Source organism: Alosa alosa, chromosome 11 (genome assembly GCF_017589495.1).
Source record: "Alosa alosa isolate M-15738 ecotype Scorff River chromosome 11, AALO_Geno_1.1, whole genome shotgun sequence".
NCBI classification, from domain to species: Eukaryota; Metazoa; Chordata; class Actinopteri; order Clupeiformes; family Clupeidae; genus Alosa; species Alosa alosa.
The window spans coordinates 7,997,060-8,024,783 of NC_063199.1; the positions used below are offsets into that span (position 1 = coordinate 7,997,060).

At 43.6% G+C, this 27,724-nt stretch overlaps 1 protein-coding gene across 1 annotated transcript; it reads right to left on the reverse strand.

Moving 5' to 3' along the window:
• tbc1d2b (TBC1 domain family, member 2B) lies at nt 1–27,562 on the reverse strand. The gene is given in 14 exon segments (XM_048257444.1): nt 1–2,702; nt 2,869–2,990; nt 4,377–4,562; nt 5,914–6,031; nt 7,572–8,066; nt 8,554–8,732; nt 10,864–10,974; nt 12,726–13,021; nt 13,024–13,126; nt 16,370–16,596; nt 17,088–17,269; nt 19,736–19,910; nt 23,481–23,634; nt 27,195–27,562. Coding segments are annotated over 14 exon segments (2,880 nt in total). The 5' UTR covers nt 27,531–27,562; the 3' UTR covers nt 1–2,506.
• Nucleotides 27,563–27,724: the final 162 nt, after the last annotated feature.

The following is a 27,724-nucleotide window of genomic DNA, read 5'->3' on the forward strand; positions in this document are numbered from 1 at the left end:
CAGAGTGCAGAATAACCATGTTTATTGAGTAATCGTGCTATTTATATGAAAGATCAAGAAAGATTACACTGTAACATGTCACAGGTTATCTGTAACATTCAAAAGAAAGGAACACTACTTTTTACTTAATAGTATTTAACAAATTTCATCACTTCAAATCTCCACAGACGCCATCAGAAAAGTCTCACTGACATTGATAGCAGTAGCAGGCATTTTAGATACTGTAGGATAGATGGATGTCCACATTGAGGCCTGTGCAATTGTTACAATGCTGAGCTGTAAAAAAAAAAAAAATTACATTTCATCATAGCTTATATGATTTAAGTCACAACAACTCATCAGCAACTCTACAGTACAGAAGCAACTCTGAGACATTTGCAGCAGATGAAACGCTGGGAGGAGAGGACTCGTCAGAGAGCAGAGACACAGCCTGGGAGTGGAAGCTGCATGATAAGGTTGCAGATCATGAGATCAAGTCGATAACAGAGTACAGTACAGTTTATTGATGTGAAACATGATGAAATACTATGTCTATATTCAAACTAAATTTAAACTTGACTGTAACAAGATTTGTACCAGCATTGTACTAAGATAATGTTAAGACTGTGCAAAAAGGGGCTTTGAAAGTAAATGGTGACTTGAGAGACCAGCTCTCAAAGAGAAATTCAAAATTCACAGTTGTAATTTTCTCTTGTTCAACATGTGATTGTACTAGGACAGCTCTGCATATTGCATAGTAGGAAAAGGGCTTCAAGAAAAGGGCTTACAGAAATGTTATATGACTAAAGAAAAAACTTTGTAAAATATTACTGGTCCAGCTTGTTTAATACATAAAACGATACATTCAAGTTGAACCAGAAGCAAGGACAATGTAAAAGAAGTTGATTTTGAAGGAATGATATGAAAGGCATACACGATTTGAGGTGAGGGAAACACTGAAAACAAACAAGGCAAAGGGGGGTTGGGAAACAGAGAGATTAAACACTGGACCACCGAGCTGAAGAAAAGTGCAGTAAACTGACAAGGCTATACAACAGTCCCTCATGAGTGAGCTCTGATGGTCCTATTCCACTTTTTCTGTGAACAAAATTTGGCACTGGCATGTCCAAAGTCTTTACAAAATGATCCCTAATCAAATGTGCTATCCTTGATTAAAACACAATGTACGTCCTTTTTGTACTGATTCCCAAAAAAGTCCTTTTCAAGCGGTGAGTAAACATCAGAACAGAGGCTTGGAGATCATCAGCGCACTAGTACCATCTAGTGGCTGGCAGGAGGGACATCTTCATAGAATGCAATGTTTCCTCTGAAGCAAGGCAACTAAGGTGAGCAGTTATCAAACACTGTAGTCTGCATTGTAAAATTTGTCTTAAGCAAATTCCTAATTTATAACCCATATATTTTAGAGAACCAATCCAGACCAAAACAAGCAATGGCATTTTTCAAATTAGGTTCTTCCAACCTAGTTCAGTTTTGTCCTACTGCAGAGCATCACAGCTGCTGTGTAACATAATTAAGAGAAGCATTCAAGAAAAACAACCAAAGCAGTATTTTGTATACGCTGCAGAGGGATGAGGGATCAGATGGGGGGGCATGACCTTAAACCCATTGACTTTAAATCCAACAGGATTCAGAGAGGCCTCATAGCAGCTACTCTGGTCAATGCATTCTAGAAGTTTGGAAAGTTTAGAAGCATAGAATTTAGGATTGAATCATCTAGAGTCTAGACTGACCTTCAACTGGAAATGACTGTCATAATTAGTTTTGACTGTACAAGGACAATGTTGGCAGCAGCTGGGCTGCCAGGGTAAAGTGATTCAAGTGCCTTATAAGAGACAAACGCCAGCGATGCACTGACAGCGGGGGTAGGAGTGGGGGTGGGGAGCCAGGATAATAGCAGCTCATTAAAAACAAAGCAGATTTGTGGAATATGCACATAATTATCAAGTGGTATTATACATAAACATGGAAGTAAAATAACAATACATAAGTGTAATTGTTCTTGTACAAACAAATGTGACAAGAATCACTAACATGACCAAATCACTGAGAATATTGCAAGAATTTTAAGGAATTAATTAGGATTAAATTCCTTCCCTGTGAAAATACTGATTCGCATTGAAGCATTGATGGATGGCATCCAAACTTTACAGATGCAGTTTGCGGTTTCGCCATCTCTGAAGCAAACACAATCAATCAGAATGACTAGCCGTGAAGGTCTGGCCAAAAATACTGTTGGGGTGATGATGGCTGCACACGCGTCTTTGGTCCATCAGCCAGGCGCACACCTGCTAAAACCACACCAGGAGCTGGGAAGTCTGTGACACTGATACTAGCCCCTAACATTCAGCATCCCTTTCTTCTGACTGAGTCACATGACTGGAAACGCTGTTCTTGAAGGGATGGAAAGCTGCATGATGGGCCAATCAAACACTGGATGGTTCCAGAAGACCCAAACAGATTGGGCCAAAACAAAAGTCGTGTGCCCTGATTGGCTGTAGCGTGTCTAGTTGTCTTCCTCGTCGTCGCTGATGACATCACGGCCCTGCTGGGAGTTCTCACGTTCTCGCAGGAACGTCTGGCGGATGGCCTCCAGCTCAGTGAGCTCCAGACGGACCTTCTCCAGGTGGAACGTGCGGCGGTTCTGGATCTGCCGCAGAGGGAACGGGTTCATGTCCACAAACGCCATGTTCATCAGCTTCCTGTAGGGGAGCAGCACAGAGAGCAGACAGCTGAATGGCTCTCTCCACGCCCACAATGCAACATCAGGACAACAATATCATAGCATGGTGCCGTACAGAAAACTAAACAGGAGTTGTGTATTTTATTTTATTTGACATTTTTTATTTAGTGTCCGTCAGGCCCTACCTTGCGTCCAGGATGGTGCGGGTGAAGTAGCGCAGGTATTTGAATATGGCCATGGAGTCCTGCAGTTTCAGAAACTCCTCCTCTTTGTACTTGAAGAGGGCAAGGGCGAAGCGAAAGATGATCTGAAGGGTAAGGGGATGGGGGAGGGAGAGAGAGAGAGCAGGCTTTTAGAGAGAGGGAGAGAGCAGGCTTTTAGAGAGAGGGGAGAGAGCAGGCTTTTTTTGTTTTCAAAGAGAACACCATTTAGCTCAGCATTTATTGATCTCGGGCATGACACCTTATAACCCTGAAACTGGCACAGAAGAGTTCTAATATTGCTCTTGACGCACAAAACCGATTGTTCTTTTGTTCTTTCTCCATTTGCTCTTTTAGCCTGAGGACAGAACGTTCTCTTTAGAGAAGTGACAGCCGTGTCGACCAATCACACAGCTCATTTAGCAAGGGACCTACTGTTGCTCATCCGTCTTCCCGGTCGTTCTCCACGGAAGCGCTTTGGCAAGCCCGAGCAATCCGTTTGTCCGAGCTGTGGTAATTACTGGGCCGGACTGGACTTGGCCCAACATGACGCCCAACTTTTTAATGAGTTTCTGACTCAAAGTGATTCTTCAAGCACAGAGTGGTTGTTGCCCTTTCACTTTTCCTCTCCTTCACAGTCCCACCACCCACTTCTCCTTCCCACCTTTAACTCTCACTGGCTCTCCTTTCATGAGACATATCTCGTAGCTACTCTGGCATTCTGCCAACCATTCTACCATTCAAGGTGGGAATTTGGGAGTGTCTCGGAAGTGATATAATATTAGCCTAGAAATCTAGACGCACCCTAGCGGCGGCAAATTAATTTGCTCAGCCTGTACGTCTAGTATCAAACCATAGGGATTTCTATTGGCTGACGCCGTGGACGCCATCCAACCACAGCCTCTATTTTGTTAGAGAGTCTTAAGGCGGGCTTAACAGGATAACGACAGTCCTGGCGACGGTGAACAACAAGGAAGGTGGCTATGGCTTAACGAAGAGCGGTTGTTTGAATCGGGCGCTGGCGCCAACTTTGGAGGAGTTGGACTTGTGCTTTTCTTTGAAAGTTGAGCAACACAATGCACTTAAGTCATTCCTTTCGAAGAAGGATGTATTTGCCGCTTTGCCGAATCGGATAATGGATATGGCCGTAGCACTGGCCTATTGCATGCCTAGGCAGTTTGAAAAACAATTCTCTGCCCGCCCCTTGGATTAAGCGAGGTGAATGGTTCAATTCCAGACTATACATTTCAATGATATAGGATGGCCCGCCAGGCTAATATAATATAGCTTTAAAGATATATATTTAACATGGGATGGGGCCAACAATAAGGATCTATATGGAGGGATTGGAAAACACACACAGCAAAAGCTGTTCCACAGAGCTTAAGAAAAGCGCAATAAATAGACAAGGCTACACTCATCAAGTCTTTACGAGTTAGCTCTGATGGTCCTCCTCCTGACCCAACAGATGACCGCAGAACAGCCTTAGCTACCTTGGGTCCCTCGTAAAGGAAGGAATCCCAGATCTTGAAGAGAATGTCGCTGACCACGCTGTCCACAAACACCACGAGGAACCAGTTGAAGGTGATGAGCGAGAAGTCCACCTTGTAGTGCTCGAAGTGAGCGTGCAGACGGGGCAGTTTCTCGCACATCAGGTCCTTAAACACGCGCTGGTCCACCTAAGGGAGGAGACACAAAACACACACCACAGAGGTCAAACACTGATTTCAAAAATACATCAATGGTCAAGAGGTCAAAGGTGAAGTCAGTCTGCTGTAAAGGTGCAGTGTGCAATACTGGTGACAGATTGTTGATATTTGAGCTCAACAGCCAATCAAATTACACCCCTCCCTTCTCTGCTCTTGAACCCATATGTGGATTGGATGGAATATAGCGTGTGCCTTGGTCTGAGCCACTACTACTGTTAATCATTTACACTGCCAGGCGCAGGACTGTGTAAAAACATCAGAGTGGCCTGAGTGCACACACAAAGGACAGCAAGGAGCAATAACCTGAATGTAGCAAAAAAGGTCTCGCATCTTTAGGACTGGAGAGGGTTTAGACCAAGTGTCTTTGTCTCATGGTATCATTCAGTGGACAGGGGCTTTGAGGCATAAAATAACAGAATGGGGCAAAAAAACACTAGGATCAAAGACCATGCTGAAAGTTGAGAAATCATTAAAGGCATTAATGTCTGACATCACCACCAGTAGTATCATACTGCATGGAGCCTTAATATAAACTGCATGAAGTACAAAGTCTATCAACAAGCAATGTTTTAAGAGTTAAAGCTATTGGGTGGCATTCAGGGAGTATTGGGCTGACTCATCAATATTTGTGGTAAAGGTCTTGCCCATGGTGTTAAATTAGCAAATGGATTTTGCCTAGTTATTAAATTAGCTTTGGTCAGACTTAAAACTTTGTCTGTCCATCATTCACATTAGCGCCCATCGAGTGGCTTTCACAGATCTTGGGGAAAACATCTAGCCAGAAAACCACTTTCAGGGAAGCTACGATACTGCATTGAACTCTGCAACTGTCAAGGACCCTGCACTAAGGAGGAGAAGAAGTAAAATGTTTCTAAGGCTGACTGATAGTTCTACATGTAAAAGCAACAATGAAATAAATATCAGTACACTGCTGTAACATTATAGCATTAATCAACATTAATCACACCGGTCTGAAAGTGTGCATGTTTCCTGATGTGGGATTGTACAGAGAAGTTCTACGGTACACTTCTGAAGTTATGAATGCCCTCTACAGCCGAGGCAGCAGAGCGAGTGGGCTGAGTCACCCAGAGGCAACACCGCTGGACCACACCAGAGGGCACACAGAACTCCCTGGACCACAAACACCAGCGCCAGAGAGTCATACCCAGCTGACTCCAGTCACACGATTATGACATCATCTATCTCAGACACAGGCCAAGTTATTCACCACGTAGTGCGCTATCGAGTGGATAAGTGGAGGCTCCAAACACAGACCGGTAAGGACACAGCAGAGGAGGCGAGTGTGTTAACGGTGCCGTACCTGGGAGCCCAGCAGGGTCTTGGTGTAATAGTCTCGTGGCATGAAGACCTCCACAATGGTCGTCAGGCACCAGAAGGCATCCTCCTCTTCCAGATACAGGAGGGCTATGGCTGCCAACCTGGGACACCAGAGAAGAGTTAACTTAGAAAACACCCCAATGACCTGCATCTAAATATTTCCGTGTTACATTTTTTTCTGAATGCTTAAACACAACCGTGATTCTATATAGCACAATTTCTAAAATATTAATACTTATAGCAAAACCACTCACTGAGTTCGCAAAAAACTGAAAGAACAAACACTGCTTTGCACTCAGTTTGCAATTTTGTAACACACACTTTGCACAACTGTAGGCACAATTCACTGCACAGCACTCTTTTTGCGGAACTGTAAACACAACTCATGCTTTACACTCAATTTCCAAATGATCAACATACTCCTAGCAAATCTATACACATGTATGGATATTATTTTCACTATTTTGCCAACTCTCTGGCACACTTGTGAAAACTGTTAGATAATTAGTTCACTTTGCAATCAGCCTAAGCACTATAAATAAGCCACAGGTAATGTACAATGGGCACAATGGAGGGAGCAGGAAGAGTGAGAAGAATAAGAATTAGGAGGCCAAAGAATAGGATGTGGAGGTGAAGAAGTGAGAGGGAGAGGATGACAAGGACAAGGAGGTGAAGTTAGAGGAAGAGGACAAGGAGGAGCAAGAGGAGGATGAGGAGGGGGAGAGGAAGGGTAAGAAGAGAAAGAAATTTTTGCCCTTTTACAGGCAAAAAAAAAATCAGTCTTCATGTGGGGATATTGTCCTGTCAGGCCTGGATACGGCACTGAACACCGAAGAATAGGACGTGGAGGTGAAGAAGCAGTAGGAAGAAGAGGAGAAAGAGGACTTCGGTGTTTGGTGATACAGGTGTTTTGACTTGGAAAAACACACTTGTGCTTGTTTTGATGTGTGTAAATAAACACCAATACTTGAAGTTTGAATCCCTGTATGTTTACAGAACTATGACAAAAGTATGACCTCAAACTGACAGTCTACCTTGTGCACAGAGAAAGCAAAAGCCAGATGTGTTTTTTATTCATACCATCAGTGTGTAGTTGGCACATTGTGTGCTTACTATTGTGATGGCTTGTGTTTGTTTTGATGAAAACACCGTTTTTTGAAAGGTGTGAAGAGTTAAGCAAGGTGTGTTAGCTTTTGCAAGAGAACTACAATGTTTTGCTGATTGGGTGAAAGGTTTTCCTATTTGTGTGTAGTTTTGCAAAAAAAGCCATAGTTACAAAAAATGTGACTATTTAAGCAATTAGAAAAAACTGTAAATATGTTTATGTGGGGCTGGTGGAAGGTTAAAAATGGAAGTACAGATAGAAACACATACCACAATTACATTTATGAAATCAATATTTAATTGATATAAAAATAGTGTAATAATAGTTGATGTAATATTGTACCAGTATTACAGCATTGAATTCACTATATAAAGTGAATTGGACAAAAGTGTCTGCCAAATCCCATAACCATAAAGAGTATAGGGGTCAAGGCTCTTCGTCTTTATGTTCTTTGCTTACAACTTAACAGAATGTAAGCCAGTGCTATAGTGCATCTAAGGGCGCTGAATAGATCCAAGTAGAAGGTGCAGTTGTACCTGTTGAGGCCCTGGCAGTAGCCGATGTCGGGGTTCCTCCAGGAGAAGGCCAGTAGGATGTTACGCAGCTTCTGGATGCCGTCAGACGAGGGCAAGGAGTAGTGCTTGTTGTTGGGCAGCGTGCGCAGCAGGTCCAGCTCGATCTGCTTGGAGGCCGGGTTCTGCTTCTCGCGGGCCAGGCTGAGCAGGCCGCGGTAGTAGTCCTCGGCCAGGCACTCGCGCACCTTGTGCATGTGGAGCCACACGCACCAGCGCCACACCTTGGGCCGGTGCACGTGCGGCACGCCGCTGCGGATCAGCGCCTTGAGCTCGGGCGAGCGCGCCATCTCGCGGTTCATGGTGCCCGCCAGGTAGTTGTCCCACTTGACGCTGACGGAAACCTCCTGGTCGGTCAGGGAGAGCGTCTTCAGGTCCAACGCCCGCACCTTTGCGACCAGTTTCTCTTCCTCGTCCTCTTCCTCGGGGAGAGTCTTAAAGCCGTATACGTCATATTCACTGGAGAGAGGAGGCAGAGAGGGAGAGGTTACACAACACTCTCAGCACACTCTCAGACTGACAGACACACACACACACACACACACACACACACACACACACACACACACACACACACACACACACGAGTAGGAGATGGGATACAGCATCTCATGCCTGACCACTATTATGGTCATATCTACCTGACGCTGTGGGGCTGTGATCGTATCACTACCTGACAGTGTGGGGTTGTAAGACTGTTGTAGAGCATTAATAGTAATAGATAGCAATAGTGTTTCCTGATTGTGTAGGGTTGTAATTATTACCTGACAGTGTGGGGCTGGCTGTAAAAGTGATGGCTTTGTTACCTGACGGTGTGGGGCTGTAACAGTGCCATTACCTGACGGTGTGGGGCTTGAGGAGAGTGTGCTATTACCTGACGGTGTGGGGCTTGAGGAGAGTGTGCTATTACCTGACGGTGTGGGGCTTGAGGAGAGTGTGCTATTACCTGACGGTGTGGGGCTTGAGGAGAGTGTGCTCCTGCTGGTCTCCGCTCTCCACCTGCAGCGCGTCCTCCAGCAGCCGGGTGATGACCTCTGAGGTGGGGCCTACGGGAGTCTTCACCTCCTGCAGGAGCACCAGGTACTTACTCTCCACCTGGCACAGCTTGGCCTCCAGGGCTGTGTACTACAGCAGTAACGACAGCAGCAACAACAACATCAACAACAAGAACAACAACAGTATTTACATTTATTAATTTAGCAGACCCGTTCATAGCAACTTACAAAAATTAGAAATGACATTCAAGCTTCAACTATCAACAACAACAAAAGAACCAGCATCATCAAAAACACCATTATCTTCAATCATTATGACCAACACTGAGAGCAGCACACCCAATTAGACACAGTCAGGCACACAGACACAGAAGGGTGGGAGAAGAACCGGCCTGATAGTCACACTCACAACTGACGTGGCACTGAGGGGCAGGAGTGAGAAAGACATGGCAAGCCAGTGCACACACAGAGGTGTTGTTGCTGCAACAGTGTCTGTACAGAACTGTTCACACAAATGCTTAGGCAAACACACACACACACACACACACACACACACACACACACAACCCACACCCCCACACACACACACACACATGATCAATCTTAAGATACGCATATACACAAACAATGTGAAAAAACACAATCACACATTTGATCAATCTTAACACACTTGCATATACACAAACAATGTGAAAAAACACAATCACACATTTGCTGACACAAATTCAAGACAGATGCTGAGCTGATAACAGGAAGACAGGAAATAACACTTTGGGGGCTGAGGGTCCACCAGTGGTCACCACGGACTGACTAAAAGGCACCGCGTAGGATTTTGGCGAAAGGCTGAAGATACATCAGCTCAACAACAAATGAAATTACACACCTCCCTTCTGTGCTCACTTCTGATTGGCTGGAGTTATGTCTGGCTCAATCAGAGAACACACACACACACACACACACACACACACACACACACACACACACACACACACACACACCAGCTAAACTTCTGCACTCTTATCCTTTGGTTGTCTTGTTGTGCTTGCCAAGTAGTATGTATTGTTAGGCTAACCGGGAAGCTACACTTGGCACATAATTGAAGCGTGCCGTCTGCTGCTTCCACTATAATCAATGGAAGTAGCTACACCAGACGTGATAGCAGCATGTATGTTTGAAAGAAATAGACCAGTCTTCTGTATTTTAAGCGTCGTGAACGGAACACTTCAGTTATGTGCCTGGTGTAGCTTCCCCGTAAGGTCTCCTTTTGCGACATACAGTAGCTGGAATGTTTGTCCTCATTTGTAAGTCACTTTGGATAAAAGTCTCATGTAAATGAATCAATGATAGATGTAATGTCAATGCCGTAAGATAGACGACCAGAGAGCAATTTGCTTAATTGATTTATAATTGATTTAACACCTTTCTTTCATACGATCATTTGAAGGTACAATAAGTATGCTTTGTTGAATGAACTATGCTTGTTACAGCACTAGTGCAGGCATATGACGCATTTCTTGTTTCACAATATTCCTGTATTCTATACATACTATGTGAAACATTGAGCAATATTCCCTTCACATGTTTCTTAGGAATGATATCATCATGGTCACCCATGAAACAGTTCTGAGAACGTCAGCTACCTATTTAATTTTGAATTGCTCCTAAAACAAGCGGGTACTTCCTCAACTGCCAGAACATTCCTCATTGTCATGTGGAAAGACGCATGCATGCACGCACGCACGCGTCTCTTATTGGGGGAAATTGGGGGTGTTCTCCTTTTCGCCAATTTGTCCTCACTTTTAGACACAATTTGTCCTCCTTTTCAGAGTCTGGTTGGTGGTCACCCTATTTCTGCTACTTTACAGTACACATGTACCCTCCACTTCCAGTTTTAAACACAAATTATGACAATGAACTGGTCTTTTTTTCTGTAACTGTATTTCTGCACAGAATGTAATTGTGGCAATGGTGTTTGTCACAGATTGGAACAAAGACCTGATGCTATTATTCATAATAATTATTTAATAATTTATCGTATAAGAGCTATTGTATAGTTGAGTTTTCAGTGTTGTTCTACAATGTAAAAATAGTTAGAAAAGAAGGAACCATCAAATAATTGTTCTTTCAAAACCTTTGACCGATAGTGTAGGTAACATTTTGGACTTTTTTTTGGCTAGTTGAAACACCTTATTCGTCTTTGACCCAGAAACATAAACACCAGGTGACACAGACAGTGACACACAGCTGAGAGACAGTGTTACCTTTGCCTCCAAAACCTTCTCCCGGCTCTCTGCGTTCCTGCGTAGGACAGTCAGCTCCATAATCTCCTTGTTGAGGAATTTGTTCTGGGATTTGTAGCCCTCTAGACTGTCCTGGGGGTGAACAAACACAGTGCGTCACGACCACAGAGTCCCAACCTCACACAGGACCAAACATATCCAAGAAAAATAAAAAAGCTATTATTTGATTCTATGGCCTTTTGCAAAAGTAAATTACTGCCTACAAAGCTAGCATTAGTGCCAACATGCTGTATACTTACCATAAAGGTGACCCTGTGCTTACTCACTGATTGCTCAATAACTTCCTTCCCCTTCCTAATAACTATAACTATACAAACATGTCAACTGGGTCATGCCTTCTGAATGAAGCATTTCTTTAAAGACTTCAAAGGAACTCGTACTCATCATGTCCTCACATTTGTAGACTTTAACTTCACTACTTGATTTAGTACTTTGATGAATGCCAATTCCTCCTTAACATGTACACCAGGGGTATTCAATTAATCTTCAGCGAGGTCCAGTTACAGAAAATTTCCTCAAGCAAAGGTCCGGAGCATCATAATGTTTAACGTCCGTGTTTAGGCTATGTATATGTATAATATTAGGATGGATGGAGCAGATAGATAGATAGATAGATAGATAGATAGATAGATAGATAGATAGATAGATAGATAGATAGATAGATGAGAAATAAGGCAAGATAAGAGTAGCCTAATTGGGGAGTAGCCTTGGCTATTTTTAAGATCTTAACGTGAACTTAAAATAAAATTTGAACTGAGACAAGGATGGATATTCCACAGCTGGTTCCTTGAACCCATTAATCAGCAAGTTTAATTTAATTTTTTTTTAGTTTTTTTTTTATGTTGACCCGAAATCCTGGAAACCCAGGAATATCACGTTGTTGGGCAGTGAATGCATGTAGGCTTAACTAGATTGTGGTGGATCAATCATATTGCCTTCTTAAATCGTAAAAAATATTCTGTGGTCTCAGTTCACTGTTGAATGGGCCTAGCCTACCCTATGCTTGCTCAAAATATATGCTTTGTCTAGTAGAGGTGCTTCAAATTGGCGCTTAAAATCGCCTGTCTCAGAATATATAGAAGAGGTCCAGGGCAATTCAGCAAAAACTGTCACATCCATATTTTAGTTGGCGTTACGGACGTGACAGTTTTTTGCGTGGTATTGCCCCCATATCGTTATATAAAGCTCTGTTCTGCGCTGTCTAGCTTTCTCCTCTTTGAGCAATCGATGATTTGAAAATAACTTACTTATCGTTAACTTAGATATCCATCTGATTGTTTCTTGTCCCGTCTCCTCTCCTATCAGTCTCTTCTCCATAGTAGGTCAGTGAGTTAGTCGAGTCAGTGAGTACTTTACTCACTGACTCGACTTTATCCGAATTCACAGATTTCACTGGCTGAGTAGCAGCAAACGAAATGATGGTTCCTGAAGCTCCTGAAGTAAATGCTGTTATCTTAACCAACGAAACATTTAGCGCAGCTTTGAAATCTTTCGTGAAAATCTAAATTAGGCTATTACGGTCTGGGTCCGGATAGGATCACGTCACGGGCCGGACTCGGACCGTGGTCCGCCATTTGGTGATGGCTGATGTACACCATGCCTTTGGGCTTATGCAGAGCCAAAGCATCCTTACCTTTGAATTACACATTTACAACACATCACAGTTAATCATACCATGTATCATATACCAGAATGTTAGTGTCCTCTGTGCTCACTGGTGTAGACTAGTTTTGCTCTGTATGATGTGTGAGCTCAACCACCATAGAACTGGTTAAACAGTGAGCTACAGATATTATCAGAGACCTAGCCTAAAGCTCCCCTACCTTGAGGTTGTCAAGCTCGTGCTGGTCCTTGATGCCGGTCGGGGAGCTTGCTTCCCCTGCCTGTCCGGCCTCCTCGCCTGACTCCCGGGACAGCTTGATGATGACCTCGTCCTTGGCCTGGATGGTCTCCATGAGCATTCCCAGCTGCTCGTTGATCTCGCCCACCTTGATCTTGAGCGTCTTCAGCTCCTGCTGCAGGCTCTCCTTCTCCAGTGCCAGCCTCTCCATGTGCCCACACAGGCCCTGGATCTGCACCTCACGCTCCAGGAGGAAGGCATCTACCTGGGCCTGGGCCTGGGCCTCCTGGGCCTCCCCGGTGCCACTGGTGGTGGTGCGACGGCAGCCGGGCGCCGCTCGCACTGGGTGCTCCGCAGCGTCTGCTGGAGGAGTCGCACCAGCTCCTGGGAGAGAAGGTAGAAGCCAAGGATCACACAGCAGCAGTGCAGAGGTCATGGGAGGAACAGGGCCATCTCTCAACCCAAAAAGGGGAGCCTGGTGCCCGACACTGCCAGCCTGGGAGTCAGCACAGAATCTGCCTGCTGGTTCACAGAGCCTGGAGCTCAGGGCCAGGGCCTTAAATGAGCTGGGTCTGATAATAACTTCAGGTGGAGTGTGACCCCAGTGGTCATACAATACTGGCTGAAACCTGGACCCAAGGCTGACCCTTATTTGCTGCCCATCCTCCATTGTTGAGTTGATTAATTAAATCACTTTGGTTTGTGGATGTGTGTGTGTGTGTGTGTTAGGATTAAAGATCAGATATAGTGTGGGGGGGGACAGCACAGAGGGTGTGAAACCAGTGAGCACTTAGTGATGAGTTTGCATTTGGGTTGGATGTGGGAGGCATGTCTACACTGGAAGTGGTCTGAGTGATGTAATCAACCCTGGACAGAGCTGGTAGAGGTTTATGAGAAAGCAACCACAAAAAGAGTAAGAGGGAAGAGGGAAATCTTGTCAAAAATGCTATTCGGTATTACAGTTTATAAGTTTACATTTTCCCAACTAGGACCTACTGGTGTGCATTTGTAAAAAGCAATGTGGAGTTTTGTCTTTGCTCACCACAATGTGGTCTTTGAATTTACACTGCAAGCCAAGAAAACCTAGATGCCATACAAATGTAGGCAATGTTTAGTTGATGGTAGTTTCTCAATGGCAGCCAAAGACCCGATGTGGCAATCTAGGAGATGCCCATTTTTTTTTAAAAAAAAAATTTAAAGAAAAAAGAAAAGGCTTTCCAAAAATCTGACAGAAGAGGCCTGGCCTGGACCTTTTCCAGTGTAAACTCAGAGATCAAGCATTTCCAGGCCAATTTATGGAACAAGAGCTGAATTCATCCCAGCATTGCTCATGAAAACAAATCTAATTTCAGACAAACCAAACCTAATTCCATTAAACAAATTCAAACAATGCCAAGAAATCCGGTCATCACAGGCAGCAGGTCCAACAGATACACTCAACACAGTGGGGAATATTCACAGGATCTACTGTAAACCCAGGAGGAGAAGACTCCCCTTGAGGGGCAACACATTCATATCTCTCTCTCTCTCTCTCTCTAAGGCCTAGTCCACACGTACCAAACCGATCTTTTTTTCCTCCGTCTTCTCTGGAACCGTATCAAGAATATGTGTCCAAACGGATCCATCTCAACACGACTCAACACGTTACTTCATACCCCAGGCCTATAGGTGGCACTGTTTCTTTACAGAAATTGACCAAAACTTGCGCTTTACAAACAGACAGAATAGGCTACGACAAAATGGCTAGTGCAAGGAAACCAGAATTGTTTGTGTGGACTGATGGTGAACTGTCAACTGTAAAACTAATAAACTTTATTTTACGGTTTGTGAAGGGTGCAAGGGTACGGTTTATAAGCATACAAAGACGCTTAGAACTCACGTTAAACGGTTCCAGAGAAGACAGAGGAAAAAAAATCGGTTTGGTACGTGTGGACTAGGCCTAATTCTCCCTACGCCGGCTACTTTTAGGACCTGCTATCTACATGTAAACCTACATATTCCTCCTATGCGTCTTTATTTTGTTATGTTGTTTCTATTTCAATCATTTCCTAATACATGTGGAATTCCACAAAAGATTCTTAAAATCAGTAAGAAATGAGTTTCCAGTTTCATAATGCATCTTGGGCCTGTTTCACTTTGCCTGCCTCTGCGTTATGTTGCGCTTGCATTGTGTTACTACTGGTCGAGTGTGTTCACATTGTCAGCATTCCTTCAATGGGAAACGCAGAATGAACGTAACAGCAGCACGCTGAAACATGCGACATGCTAACGTGAGATACTCTGTCAGGAAGGCCATGTCACTTTCTCTGTTTGAAACACTGTTGGTAGTTTGGTAGACTGTTAGTGATACACACTGCAAGTCATAAGAAGTTTTAAACTTGTTATACACCACCACAACAACAACAACAATTCTTTCTCCAAACACCTAGGGTCAAGTAAGACACAGACAGACATGTATCCTTCTATTGAGGTACATTTGTTAAGGAGACCCTTCAAAGCATTCAGTAGACATGACTCATTCGAAATGCTACCGAGTTACTGAGGAGTTACTATTGGTTACTGTATTTGCCTTCAAGGGGAAGGAAAAATGAAACAACTTGTCAGTTAGGTGTGAAAATAGTCAACAATACCTGTGAAGGCTAACCACTATGCTGAAAGCAGAGGAGAGAAAAGAAACAATGTAAGCTAAACCATTAAGTCATGAAACTTAACCACAAAATAAGTACTTATGGTGAGGTACGTATGCTTTCTCTCTTCCTCTAAAGCACATACGGAGGGAAGAAAGCGTTAACAGTTACATGCATCAGATATTCACACATACAAACTGTGCCTACACACATTTAATTATAGTCCCCTCCACTCAACCCACTCACACAGACAGATATCAAACATAACTACTGGCAGTCACACAGCGTCACACAGGCTCTCGGAAGAGACAGCCGTGTGGAGAGTTCTTTCCGCCCACAGTTAATCTGCCATCAGGGGACAGGTCACTGACAAGCCACTGAAATACATCACTGGGCTAGCGTTTACTCACATCACCTTCATATGAGACTAACTGGTCCACCACTGGGCTAGCGTTTACTCACATCACCTTCATACGAGACTAACTGGAGGATAGTGTTGTGAATTAGCTTCAGCTAAAAACACTATGATACATACATCAGATGACGGTTTAAGCTTATATTTGTTTTTTGTATCTGTGCCTACCTAAATAAACTTTAATAATAGCTAGCATAAAAGTTCTATAATTTCTCCAATTCTCCTAAAAGACCTGAGCCCGAGTTTTAAGATCAGGAGTTCATACTACCTACTTGGAGAGCATGTTGGTTCATTGGAGCGTTAACCTATGATAGCGTTACTGCTGCAGTTGTTCTCTATTTTAAAGACCAGTAGAGCATGATTACTTTCTGTCTGGTTTTAAACCTAGGAGAGCATAATTCTGTTTGCCTTTCATACTTGGTACTTCTCGATGTGTTGAGTTCCTCCAACACGTCATGTCTGATTCTTGGACGTTTGCCCATGATGGTCTAACTGGTATGGCATGGAAAGCATGTCCCAGTTCAAACACCAGGAGAATGTTTAGTTTCCGCTCCGTTTAGAGACCTGGGGAGCATGTTTGCTTACCTTCTGGCCAGCGAGCTCCTCGTTGAGCCGCGTCTGCTCCTCCTGCATGCGCGAGAGCTCCTCCTGCTGGTTGTGGAGGCGCAGCTGCAGCTCCGAGCTCTTGCTGCCGTTGCACTCCACCGGAGACGACTCACCGCTGCGGGTAGACCGGGCCCCTCCCAGGAAGGGACGCTTCGGACGCCCCGTGCTCCGCCCGAAGTCAAATGTGAACGCCGAGCCAATGGAATCTAAGGGCAGGATATGGTAAAGCGGTCATGATTATGGACACATCATGGGAGAAAGAAATTCATCTCCCAAGCATGTATGCCATCTGTGCACTGGTTTTCTAAAAAGGAACCTTCTTCCAACCCAAACTTTCAGTAGGGCCAAAAAACGATGAGCATTGGTGCAGTATTGAGCGAACACGCTAATACCAGTAATCGCTAAGCAGACGTACAATACAAGTCAGTCTTGACACAATAATACCATGGCACTGTTAAACTAGTGTAACAAGCCTCTAAAAACATGAACAATATTAAAAGGTAGGAATATATACTAGCTAACTGAGAATACAATATCCTTGTCTAAAAACACACAGAAACATGAGGGCATCAACACTATCATGAGTGGGTAGTGTTGAACTGGCCGCCAACTAAGGGGACAGCTAGCTGTGTGTTATCAGACTGACTATAATCAGCCATCTGTGTCCATCTGTGGTGAGTGGGAGAGGAGCCCTCACGTCTGTGGATGTGTGAAGGGCTCTCCCGGCGGGGGTGCTCCGCCTGGGGCTTGTGTGGCTCGGGGAGGTCCTTGGTTGGTAATGGGTGTTCCAACATTTCCCAGTCCTCGCTGGAGGCCGTATAGAAGACGCTCCGCCTGTTCTCACTGCCCCGGCCAGCACGCAGGTGGGACATGGAGTTCCTGAGAGAGGAGAAAATGAGGTTAGGGGTCTATAAGGGAGAGGAGGTCAGGTGTATGAGGAGGATTGATGGGGAATGAAGGTCTAAAAGTGCAATGGCATCCGAGGGTTAAATGCTTTAGTTTTACAAAATAAACCCTCCCTTCCCCCCTGTTGGTTCAGTGCAAGGGTGGGATATAAAAAAATCATATCGGAGGTTTAATTTCTGCATCTAAGATGGTTAGAGTGCTTCAATTACATCAGCAAACATCTCACACCTTCTGCATTCACTTTCTTCACCCACTAAACCATATGGAGCGCCTAGACAGGTGATGATTCCGGTTCAGATCTCACCCATTTTGTCTCAAGCACAATAAGGTGTTGTGCTTCATGCATGTGCTGATGGTCTGCGGGTGTAGGCAGACAGACTCAGCGTCATCTTCTCTGATAAAGACTCCTTCATTACTGCCTTTAACACTACCGTACTACCGTTCAACGGACCAACCACCAATCTCACCCCGTCTGGTCTGTGGCTTCCCGGCAGGTTTGACAGGAAACTTCAGGATTATATTCTCGTTCCTGACAAACCCCTGTGGTTTCCAGTCAAGGCCACTCTCTAGACACTGCCTCTGTGATGACCCAGAGTGAAGACATAGAGCAGAGAGACTAGGCTATTGTTTCCTCACTCCCGTGCAACGGTGACCTCGGCAGCACTGGAGACATTGTATATATTGGCACTGTGATCTGAGAACCTCACACTGAGAGAAACAGAGGAAAGGATATACTGTTTTTAAAATAACAAAAAAATTAGCAGTAAGACACCTGGAAGCAAAGATACCAAAACAGGAAAAAGGCCATCGATATTCTTAAGACTGAGAAGTCAAGTCACTGTGCTGCATTATGGCAAGCCCTTCATACCTCATTTCACATGTGGTTTACATTTTGCTTGTTCTGGCGGATTTCACAAAGATGCACAGACAGGCATATCTGCACCACATTCATCACCCATTTCTCACACCTAATTATAACGGTGGTGTCGGTGTAACAGCATATGTGGGTCTTTCCGTGTCAAATCGAAGAGAATTAAATGGCTGCCATACCGTTTCAAATTTTGTGTACATAATGTTAAGGTCTCAAACCTAAACCTCTGCCATCCTACAAAGTGTGGACTGGCTATGAATAATACTTTTCAAAATGTTTTGTCCAAACATTGCTTCCCAGACAAAGTGTTTTAGTACTATCAAGGGCAGAAGAAATGCCAAGACATAGGATATGAACACAAATATTTCACAGGCCTTGGTTTTGAGACCGATTCATGATATAGACATGGTTTGAACAAAATCTGAGACAACCTTATCTAATATGATTCAAAATGACCCATGTACAATATCTCTTCAGTGGACAGTGGATTGTCATTGTCCTAGATACAATGGTTTTCTATAGGAAAGTAATCAATATAAATTTGATATATGACTGGCATTTTCTGTGTCCTTCTCTCTCCCTTTCTCCACTATATTTGTTTTGCTGAGCTCAAACCCAGGCTTCAGCCCTTGGCATTCTCAAGGATTACATCATTGTTTCTGCACAACGTGTCTAATTCTTGTCAGCGGCAGCCTGAGAGGCTCCTAACATACTCCACACACTGCTCTTCCTATCCGTACACACACTGGCTCACAAGAGAACAGGAACACTCCACACAGACTCCTCTCTCTCCAAACTGACACACACACACACACACACACACACACACACACACACACACACACACACACACACTCTCTCACTATCTCGCTTTCCTAACAGGGGTACACTCGTCTCTTATTCCTGACCATACTGAATCACACAAGCAGTGCTCTTCTTCTCTCTTCACAGGGCTACATTTCACATATGCACTCACAAGCATGCACACTGACACACACACACACACACAAGCACTGAACAGCAACCCACTCCTCTCTTAATGAGTACACGCATGCACACTGACACGCACAAGAACCGATAACACTCCACACGTGCACTCTCTATTCTCTTCTCTGAGCAGACAGCACGTACACATGCACACTGAACCACACACACAGATGCAAACATACACACACACACACACACACACACAAGCAGTGCAAAATAAACAACAACAACAACAACAACAATAACAAGCGGAACCACTACAGAAAGGAGATGGGGAAGAGAAGAGACCCATCCAGCCAGTTCTACAGGCTGGACCTCCATATGGCCTGTAAGTGCAGCTCTTACTAACGACTCCACAGTAAACACTTCCCCTCTGGCCTATGGCCACACTTCCTCCCCCTCCACCCTGATGAGACTGCAACTTTCCTCCTCCTCCGTCTCTTACAGTAAAACTTAAACCATGAGAGACACTGCTGCTGTTTTTCTTTTACAACCGCCAAGAGCAGCCAATTTCACCAGCTGTGGCTACTGAGCCCGGCATTGCTCCACTAGAATTCCACAGATCTGGCTGCCCATCTCACCTGAGCTCAGAGCCCCAGTTCTTCAGAGAGTTCAGCGCTGGGGTGAGGGGCGCCGTGGGTTGCCGTGCCGACTGGACGCCCACCAGGCCGTTGGTGTCCGTTTCCACGGCAAAGTCGTTCCGCACGCTCTCCATGCTCTCGGTGGGCTTCTCACCCAGCACAGCAGCAGTGGCGCCTGTGGGGTCGACACACACATGCACATGAAAACACACACCCACACATTACACAACACACAAAAACACACAGAATCACACACAGGCACACATATGGTATCAGACACAAAACCTATTTTTCTTTCTATCACTGACATAAACACACAGGGAGCACACATTAAAACACACACATTTCTTTTCTTTACAGATGTTTATGTCCTCCTGGCTTGACACACTAGCAAGTACTAAGCAGGCCAAAGGATAAACAGCCAACTTTACAGGGGATTCTGGGATATGACCTGAGTCAATGTGCCCCTGCCCAGACAGAGCTGGGGGTTTTAGGTTGATAAGCTGTGGGTTGAAACTATTTGAGATCGGTCCTCCCGGGAAATAACCATGTGTCTATCATCATCCCTGTGAACTAGGACACTTTAGGAACGGCCCCGGTCTGACCACTGAAACCACAGCAATATTCAGTATGCTGCTGCTGACTATAGCTTACTGGAGGCCCAGTTTGGCTTCAAAAACCAAAAAACTCACACTCACACATACACTCACAGTACCAACAATACCGAAACACATACAAGCACAAACTAAAAGGATAGACACAACTTAAATTCACACTTTTTTAAGAGGCGTTTTCTTACTGCTCATTCACAGTATCTATAAACACATAAGCAAAATGCTGTGATATCACACAGACCTCTGCACAAATATAAAAGTCTTTGCCCGACATAATACAGTATTACAACCAAACTCAATATTGCTTCATGCTCTGGGGACTGATACTGGACTATGAACTGGTGTGTCCACATACAGACTATGACCTCAGAGTGCTTTTGCAGGCAGCCTCTATTCTACAGCCTTTCCCCAGGCCATCCTGCAGGCAGCCTCTATTCTACAGCCTTTCCCCAGGCCATCCTGCAGGCAGCCTCTATTCTACAGCCTTTCCCCAGGCCATCCTGCAGGCCCAAAAATTAGAGGGGAGAAAAAAAAAAAAAGAAAAAACAAGAGCGAAGGTGAAGTGTCTAAGCTGGGTTTGGGCTGGTTTTAATGCTCGAGTCTGCCCAGGTTTAAATGAGAAGCAAATGTGACCTGGCGGGAGAGAGTGGTGGATGTGTGGGTCACCACTGACATGGTCACACTAACAACAAAAAAGTGACATTTACAAAAAGTTACAATGACCTACTCACTCAGCAAAAAACACATATTTTGAAATGAACACAGCAAAAACATGCCTTAAGAATTAATTCAGGATTCCATGTTTATCCACAAAGTTTAAGTAGAAGATACTGCATGTCTAATGTAAAACATGACACTCACATTTACTTCAAAGACATGGATAAAAATCCCATCCTTGAGCTAAACACTTACCACATCAGCAAAAGCATAGGCCAAAATGACTCAGATGTTCGACCAGATGGTAAAAACATGAGTCTCTCCAGAGCTTGAGACTGCTAACATTCAGTCTAATTAGCTGAACTGTTCAAAATGCCTACCTCATGTCCTAGCCTGACGCTAGAGCACCTAAAGCCATCAAGTCTAAACATCTGGGTTATTTCCCACAGCCAGTAATGTAGCCAGAGTTCCTTCAATTTATGAACGCACTACAGCACAGTAGAAATGAGTAAAGAGGAGCCTGTTCAGAATGTGATGTTGGCTTCCGGTAAGTTCCGTTCTAATTGTGTAAATATCACTCGTCTTGCCTTTGACAGGAATGTGCAAACAGAGCTGCTAATTGGCCGTGTTTATAATGAACCCATCGCTCACTGACAAACATGATTAAATGGAAATGAATAAATGGAAACAAAAGTGCAAACATTCTAGGCCAGGTGCACTTCTGTAGTGTTGTGGAAAAGTGGGTATTTGTTTTCAAGGATTTAAATGATCTGGATGGAGCAACACAAAATATCCATTTTAGCTTGCTAAGACAAACTAACAATCAAGTTTTTTCAGCTAAGACAGCACATGACATCTTCCCAAGGGTGAAGTTCCCCCCTGGGAAAGACTCTCGGTCACAGGGGGCTTTCGCACCTGTGATAACTCATGTGGCCTGTGACACAGATCCCCTGGTTGGCCTAAGGGGAACCGAAAGAACCTCATGGATCGCTGCTTCTCAGGTAGAAAGTGGAGCTGATGAGGAAGTGTCCACACATAAATAGCCTCGTACTCGTACTGTGCGGTCTTATCACACTTTCAGGGCTGCCAGAGAAACAGTTCTGCTGATAATGCCCATCCACGCAGGATTGTATAACATTAAAAGATTTGGGACACTGGTCGACACCTCTGTAAAGCGCTTGCAGTGTTTCACTTACGCAGGACCATAGGTGTTTGATAAAGGTGTTAACTAGCAGTGCATATCAGTAGAACTGATAGCTTTTGCCAAGTCAAACATTGGTAATGTTGCCAAAGTGTTTTTGTTTGCTTTGAGTTTGATGGGAGCAGACGCAAACAAACTGAGAAGGTAGTTCTTGGTGAACATACATGGATGATGTTCCAGGAAAACACATTCAAATTGAACGTTTGTCTTTGTTCACCAAATACTGATCACTGTGTTTATCAGTCTTTGTTCACTGTGCTAATCAAATCTAGCTAATTGGAACCATTTGGAATGCTTACACACAAACACTGAAATTAGTTCAAAGTTCAACGAAAACAAATTTAAATCAAACTTTCGTCTTTGATCACCAAATTTGGTTTCTGGACACCCATTTGGTGTGGTCACCAGACTTCTCATAAAAAAAATAAAAAAAAAAAAACAGTTTCATTTGGTCACTGGTTATTACGGTTTTCCTCTTACGTTGTAATAGTACATGGCATAATTATTCTTCTATCAGAATCTCTGAGCAACATTTCCTGAGGCCATAAATACTGCAAGAAATTTGCTGATTTCTGACAGTACTAGTACCTCCATTCAGATCACATACAGTGGATCTAAACACTCGACATCTGGATTTACAATTATTTCCATTTCCATCAACTAGTTTACAAAACAATCTGACAAGACAGTGAAGAGAGTGGGTGAATTCACTTATGAAATGAAGCCGGTGTTGAGCGAAGCTTTACTGTGGACAGAACCGATACAGTTACACATTTATTGAGTGTTTGCAAGATATAAGATCTGTAGCTGACAAAAGCGTCTAATAGCCAGGAGGACTGGAACCGAGACAGGGATATTTGATTTAGATAGATAGATAGATACTTTATTGATCCCCAGGGGAAATTCAAGATTTCAAGATTTGAGAGAGCAGTGACAGGGCAGTAAAGCTGGCACTGAGTAATCCGCATTTGGGAAGTTGCCAGACAACTGGTTGACAAACCACCTCCTTTGGCATATAAAGCAAGGCCATGAAAGACAATTGATCTCTGTTCGGAAATCCATCTCCATGTTAAAGCACAAAGGATACTTTTTGCCCTAAAATCAATCATGACATGCATTGTCTAAGTGCATATGTTCACTAGAAACTAAGCCTTTTCATGACAGGAGCAGCTACATGCTTAAACAGAGTCACTACACCAGATCCCTGCCTTGTAGCCTAGGGGGAGAAAGGAGGAGGAGGAGGAGGAGGAGGAGGAGGAGGAGGTGAGCGTACCTGCGTCTTTGGCCACCAGGCCGGTGAGGGGGTAGAGGGTGGTGGGGGAACTCCAGTTGTCCCTGGTGATGCCGGCTCCGCGAGTGTTGCAGAAGTCCCAGCGTTTCTGCTGCAGCTGCTGGAGCCAGTACTGCATCACCTGCTTATTGGGAGCCTGTAGGGGACAAGGGACTCAGTGTTGGCACTTGTCCTCATGGGACAGACACATTCAACTCAATGTGACAGCACTGGCACAAGTCATAGGTCACACATTATTTAACCAGGAAAATTTTAGAAAAAGTACCTGATCGTCAAAGTAGCTCCACTTGGTACTTGGTGATGTCACTATCAACAACTCTTAAAGACTTTTGTGTGAATTTGCCCACTCTCTTACTGAAGTCACATACACATTTAACTCCATAGCAATGCTGTGACAGCACTGGACAGCAGTCACACACACATTTAAGCCACACTTATAACATGACCATGTTGGATCACACGTTTGCTTCACTATTGGATCCATAGTGTTTAGGTCCCAAAACGAACACTTGTGAAATATGTAGGTTCAATTCCAATGTTTTAATTTATTTTTTGCCCTTGATTTTGCACTCTAAACATGCCTTATCTTGGAAGACATGTTTGGGCATCAATATCTTTTTTTTTTAAAGGAAGAGTAAAAAGGAGTATTGCTATCCCAACCAAACTTTGTATAATAGAACACAAAAGTGTTCTTAGGTTTCACCATTTGACCAAGTTTGTGCTGTATGCCATAGATTCGGAACATCATATCATATTTTCATATTTTGTAACCAATTGGCATCAATCCATGTTTTGTCTGCAAATGCAATACTTTATGTATGCCAATATTGCCAATATTGTAGGTTTCATAACAACATATTAACACATGAAGATATTATGGATCAAACAAGGTATGATGCATGTTTTGGTCATTTTCATGGAACTAAAAATGGTACGTGGGGTAGCTAGTAAGAACATGAAAATCTATGTGGGAATAGCTCGATGTTTATCTTTTAGTGCACAAGGTAACAATGCTGAACATTCAAAGATAAATACACATTGCCTACTTAATTACACTTTTATATCTATGTACAATAAATATCTACAGTACACTACATTCCTATGCCCCTGCTAGCTATCCCTTTGAAAATGAGAAACACAACCCTCCCTAATTTTATCCTGAATAAATATGCATGCCCATTATTTGTGGAGACCAAAAATACTGGCACACAATATTTGGCATTAACACAATATTGTATAAGAAAAAATAATGACTGATACCAAATGGGTGCAAAAAATCCAGTTTAAGACCATCAATGTCATTCTATTGTATACTTTGTTTCTATTTGTCTAGGGGCTTACAGAAAATCAATGAGCATGCCGTACAAACTTTTATTGATTTAGTCATACTGAGAAGATGTTTGTCTCCCATCCTACAAAGTTTGGACCAGCTATGGATAATACAATGCAGTAATAACCCTAACTTATTTGACACAGAATTACCCAATTCTAATGGATGTTCATTGACAACATAAATGTGCCCTTGTTGAGGGTTGTAGCCCAATTCTCAAAACTGTTAGAAACAAGACATCATCTCTCCAGCATTTCATAATGGTCACTGATGAAACATTCTGCAACAAATATATAATAGGCTAACCATGATAACTAAGAGAGGGCGTGTTCAAAATAATAGTCGCTAGTCTATAACCATGCAACAATGATCGATGCAAAAACCCTGCTTTGCTGGAAATTCACCCCCAGATGAGTAAAAATAACACATCGGTATGAGACACATCGGTATGCTACATACAAATCCCAGTGTATGACACAGATACAGCAACTGTGTGAGACATTTAGACAAAAAACACAGTCCATTAACTTCTCATACCCAGATTAGAAAAGACTATTTTGATATGCAACTCTTAGTCACTGGAAATAACCATTTCAAATAAAATTTCCCGGTTCTTCGAATGTGAAGGAAAGGATTGTTAGGAACTTAAATGTTGTGCAAGAAACACTGTGAAGGTGTGAAGGTCATCACACACACACACACACAAATAACCTTGTTAGTAGAGTACAGTGTACTGAACTGTGGTTTATCAACATTTAGGAGGACACATTTTAATCGTAAGGGAAGATGGAAAAAAAACAGACGAAACATCTAAGAACTTCTCAGGCACCTGGATGAGGTTGCACTTGATCACTTCTGCTAAAACTTCACATATGCCACTTCTCTGGGTTCCCAAGTCTCGCTATTCTAAACCTGAATCGTCCATTCCCCTTTCAGGACACAGTCAGGTGTGTGACCATCAACACACACACACACACACACACACACACACACACACACACACACACTTCTTTCACTCTCACTTCCACCGGCGGACCCGTTTGGGTAAACGGGTGTAACACATTAACCATAGAGAAAGCTAGAGGCTTGGCAGCATGAAGAGATACACAATTCTGGCAAATGGTTGGTTATATTTGAGCTCAGGACTCTGTATTAGCACTGCAGTTTTTTTGAGCACACACAAACACAACGGACAGCTAGATCGCTATACGGAGATGCTGAAGTGAAGTTGACCAATGTGCATTGGACTAGAATCACACACTCAGTAACAGGCCAAAGGTGGAGTTTTTCAGAACCTGTCAAAATTGACAGCATGTGACATCACTGTTATCATGACAAAACACATCAAACATCTCTGAAGACCTCCCCCACTCACTTCTGATGCTGCTGCTGACTGCCCCACTGCTGCTGTTCGACCAGAGACATAACATCAAACTCAGCATCAAACTCTCCAGCCTCCTCTCTCCTCCAATATGCACACTTAGGCTATCAACCTCCAAGGAAACGTACTCTACATGATTTTATCCACAAAATGTGACCAACATATCACACCCAACTGTCATTGAAATGACAGGTACTTCTGCCTGGCCCTAAGCCATACCTAAATATGGGATTGTTACCACCGGTTAACACCAGGTTACTCATCACCTACATTTAAAAGGGTTGCTACTGAATGTTAATTTAGTCTGAAAATGATTAGATAGGGACCTGCCTTTTCATATGCCAATCTTAATCCTCTTTCGTGTAAATAATCACACATATTTCTTCCCAGTGCCATTCGCTGATAGGTAAAAGGCCTATAGTAAACACAATATTCATCTCAGTACATTCACGAAGAACTCTACACACGTCGATGAGTTGGATAGCTCTAACTAGCCTACATGACAACACACAAGGAAGAAACTCTTTGGAAGTTAGCCATTATTTAAGGGGATGTGAACTTGTAAACAATGACAAAAATACAAGTCGACATATTCTGTTGTCAACGCCCAACGTTAAATAGGACAAATAGTTGTTATGATAACCTGTTAACGTTGGCACACAATTGAAAGGTCAACAATGCCAGGTCAGTCTTCCCAAATTTAGTAAATTACTGTCTATATGAAGATGGGCGTTTCTTAATCACATGCGAGAACGTTGAGGGAAAGAGCATAACGTAGCAAAATCACGACATTTTCCAGACGTGATTTACAAGCTGCCTTCATGCCCTGAGACAGCCCTCTCAGAAATGATTATTTAGGATATTTTTGGACCAAATAACAGTTTGGCTGAACAACGATCATCAGTCTACATTATGCATGTCCATTAAGTATCACCGAATCTGATTACGTATTCTGAAATGCGTTGCTGACTGAGTTAAGGGTTACCTTGAGTAAAAACTCCTTCCCAGCGGTACGTATCTCGAACTGTCCCTCCTCTCCTTCCACATCATAGCTGAAGCATGCATCGGCTATTTCAATATGTCCGAGTGGGAGAGCGTCTTGAGGACTCTTGAAGAAATACAGATAGCATTTCCTCGGATCGTAGACAAACCATCGGGTCTTGAACCCTCTCAAGGGCCCCTTGCCTGCAAGTTTGTTCAAGTAGCCGCATAATTTGGGAGCCTCTTCTTTCGAGGCATCAAGCTCTGCCACATCAAGTGACTTCGCAGCCAAAACCCGTGAATTTCTGCTCGGATCGGCCTGACCACCATCCTCGTGCATCTTTCTCAGAACTTTCTTGCGAATCTTAAGCGGATGCAGAGACTTCTATCTCCATCCGCATGACTGGTCCCTCCTGCACTCGTGGTGTTGCAAGAGTTTATGGGAAATGTATTTGTTCAGGAGGGCGAACGCTACCACCCCGGCTACAACTGGAAAAAAGATATTTCAGTGATCATAAGTAATATAAATGGCAT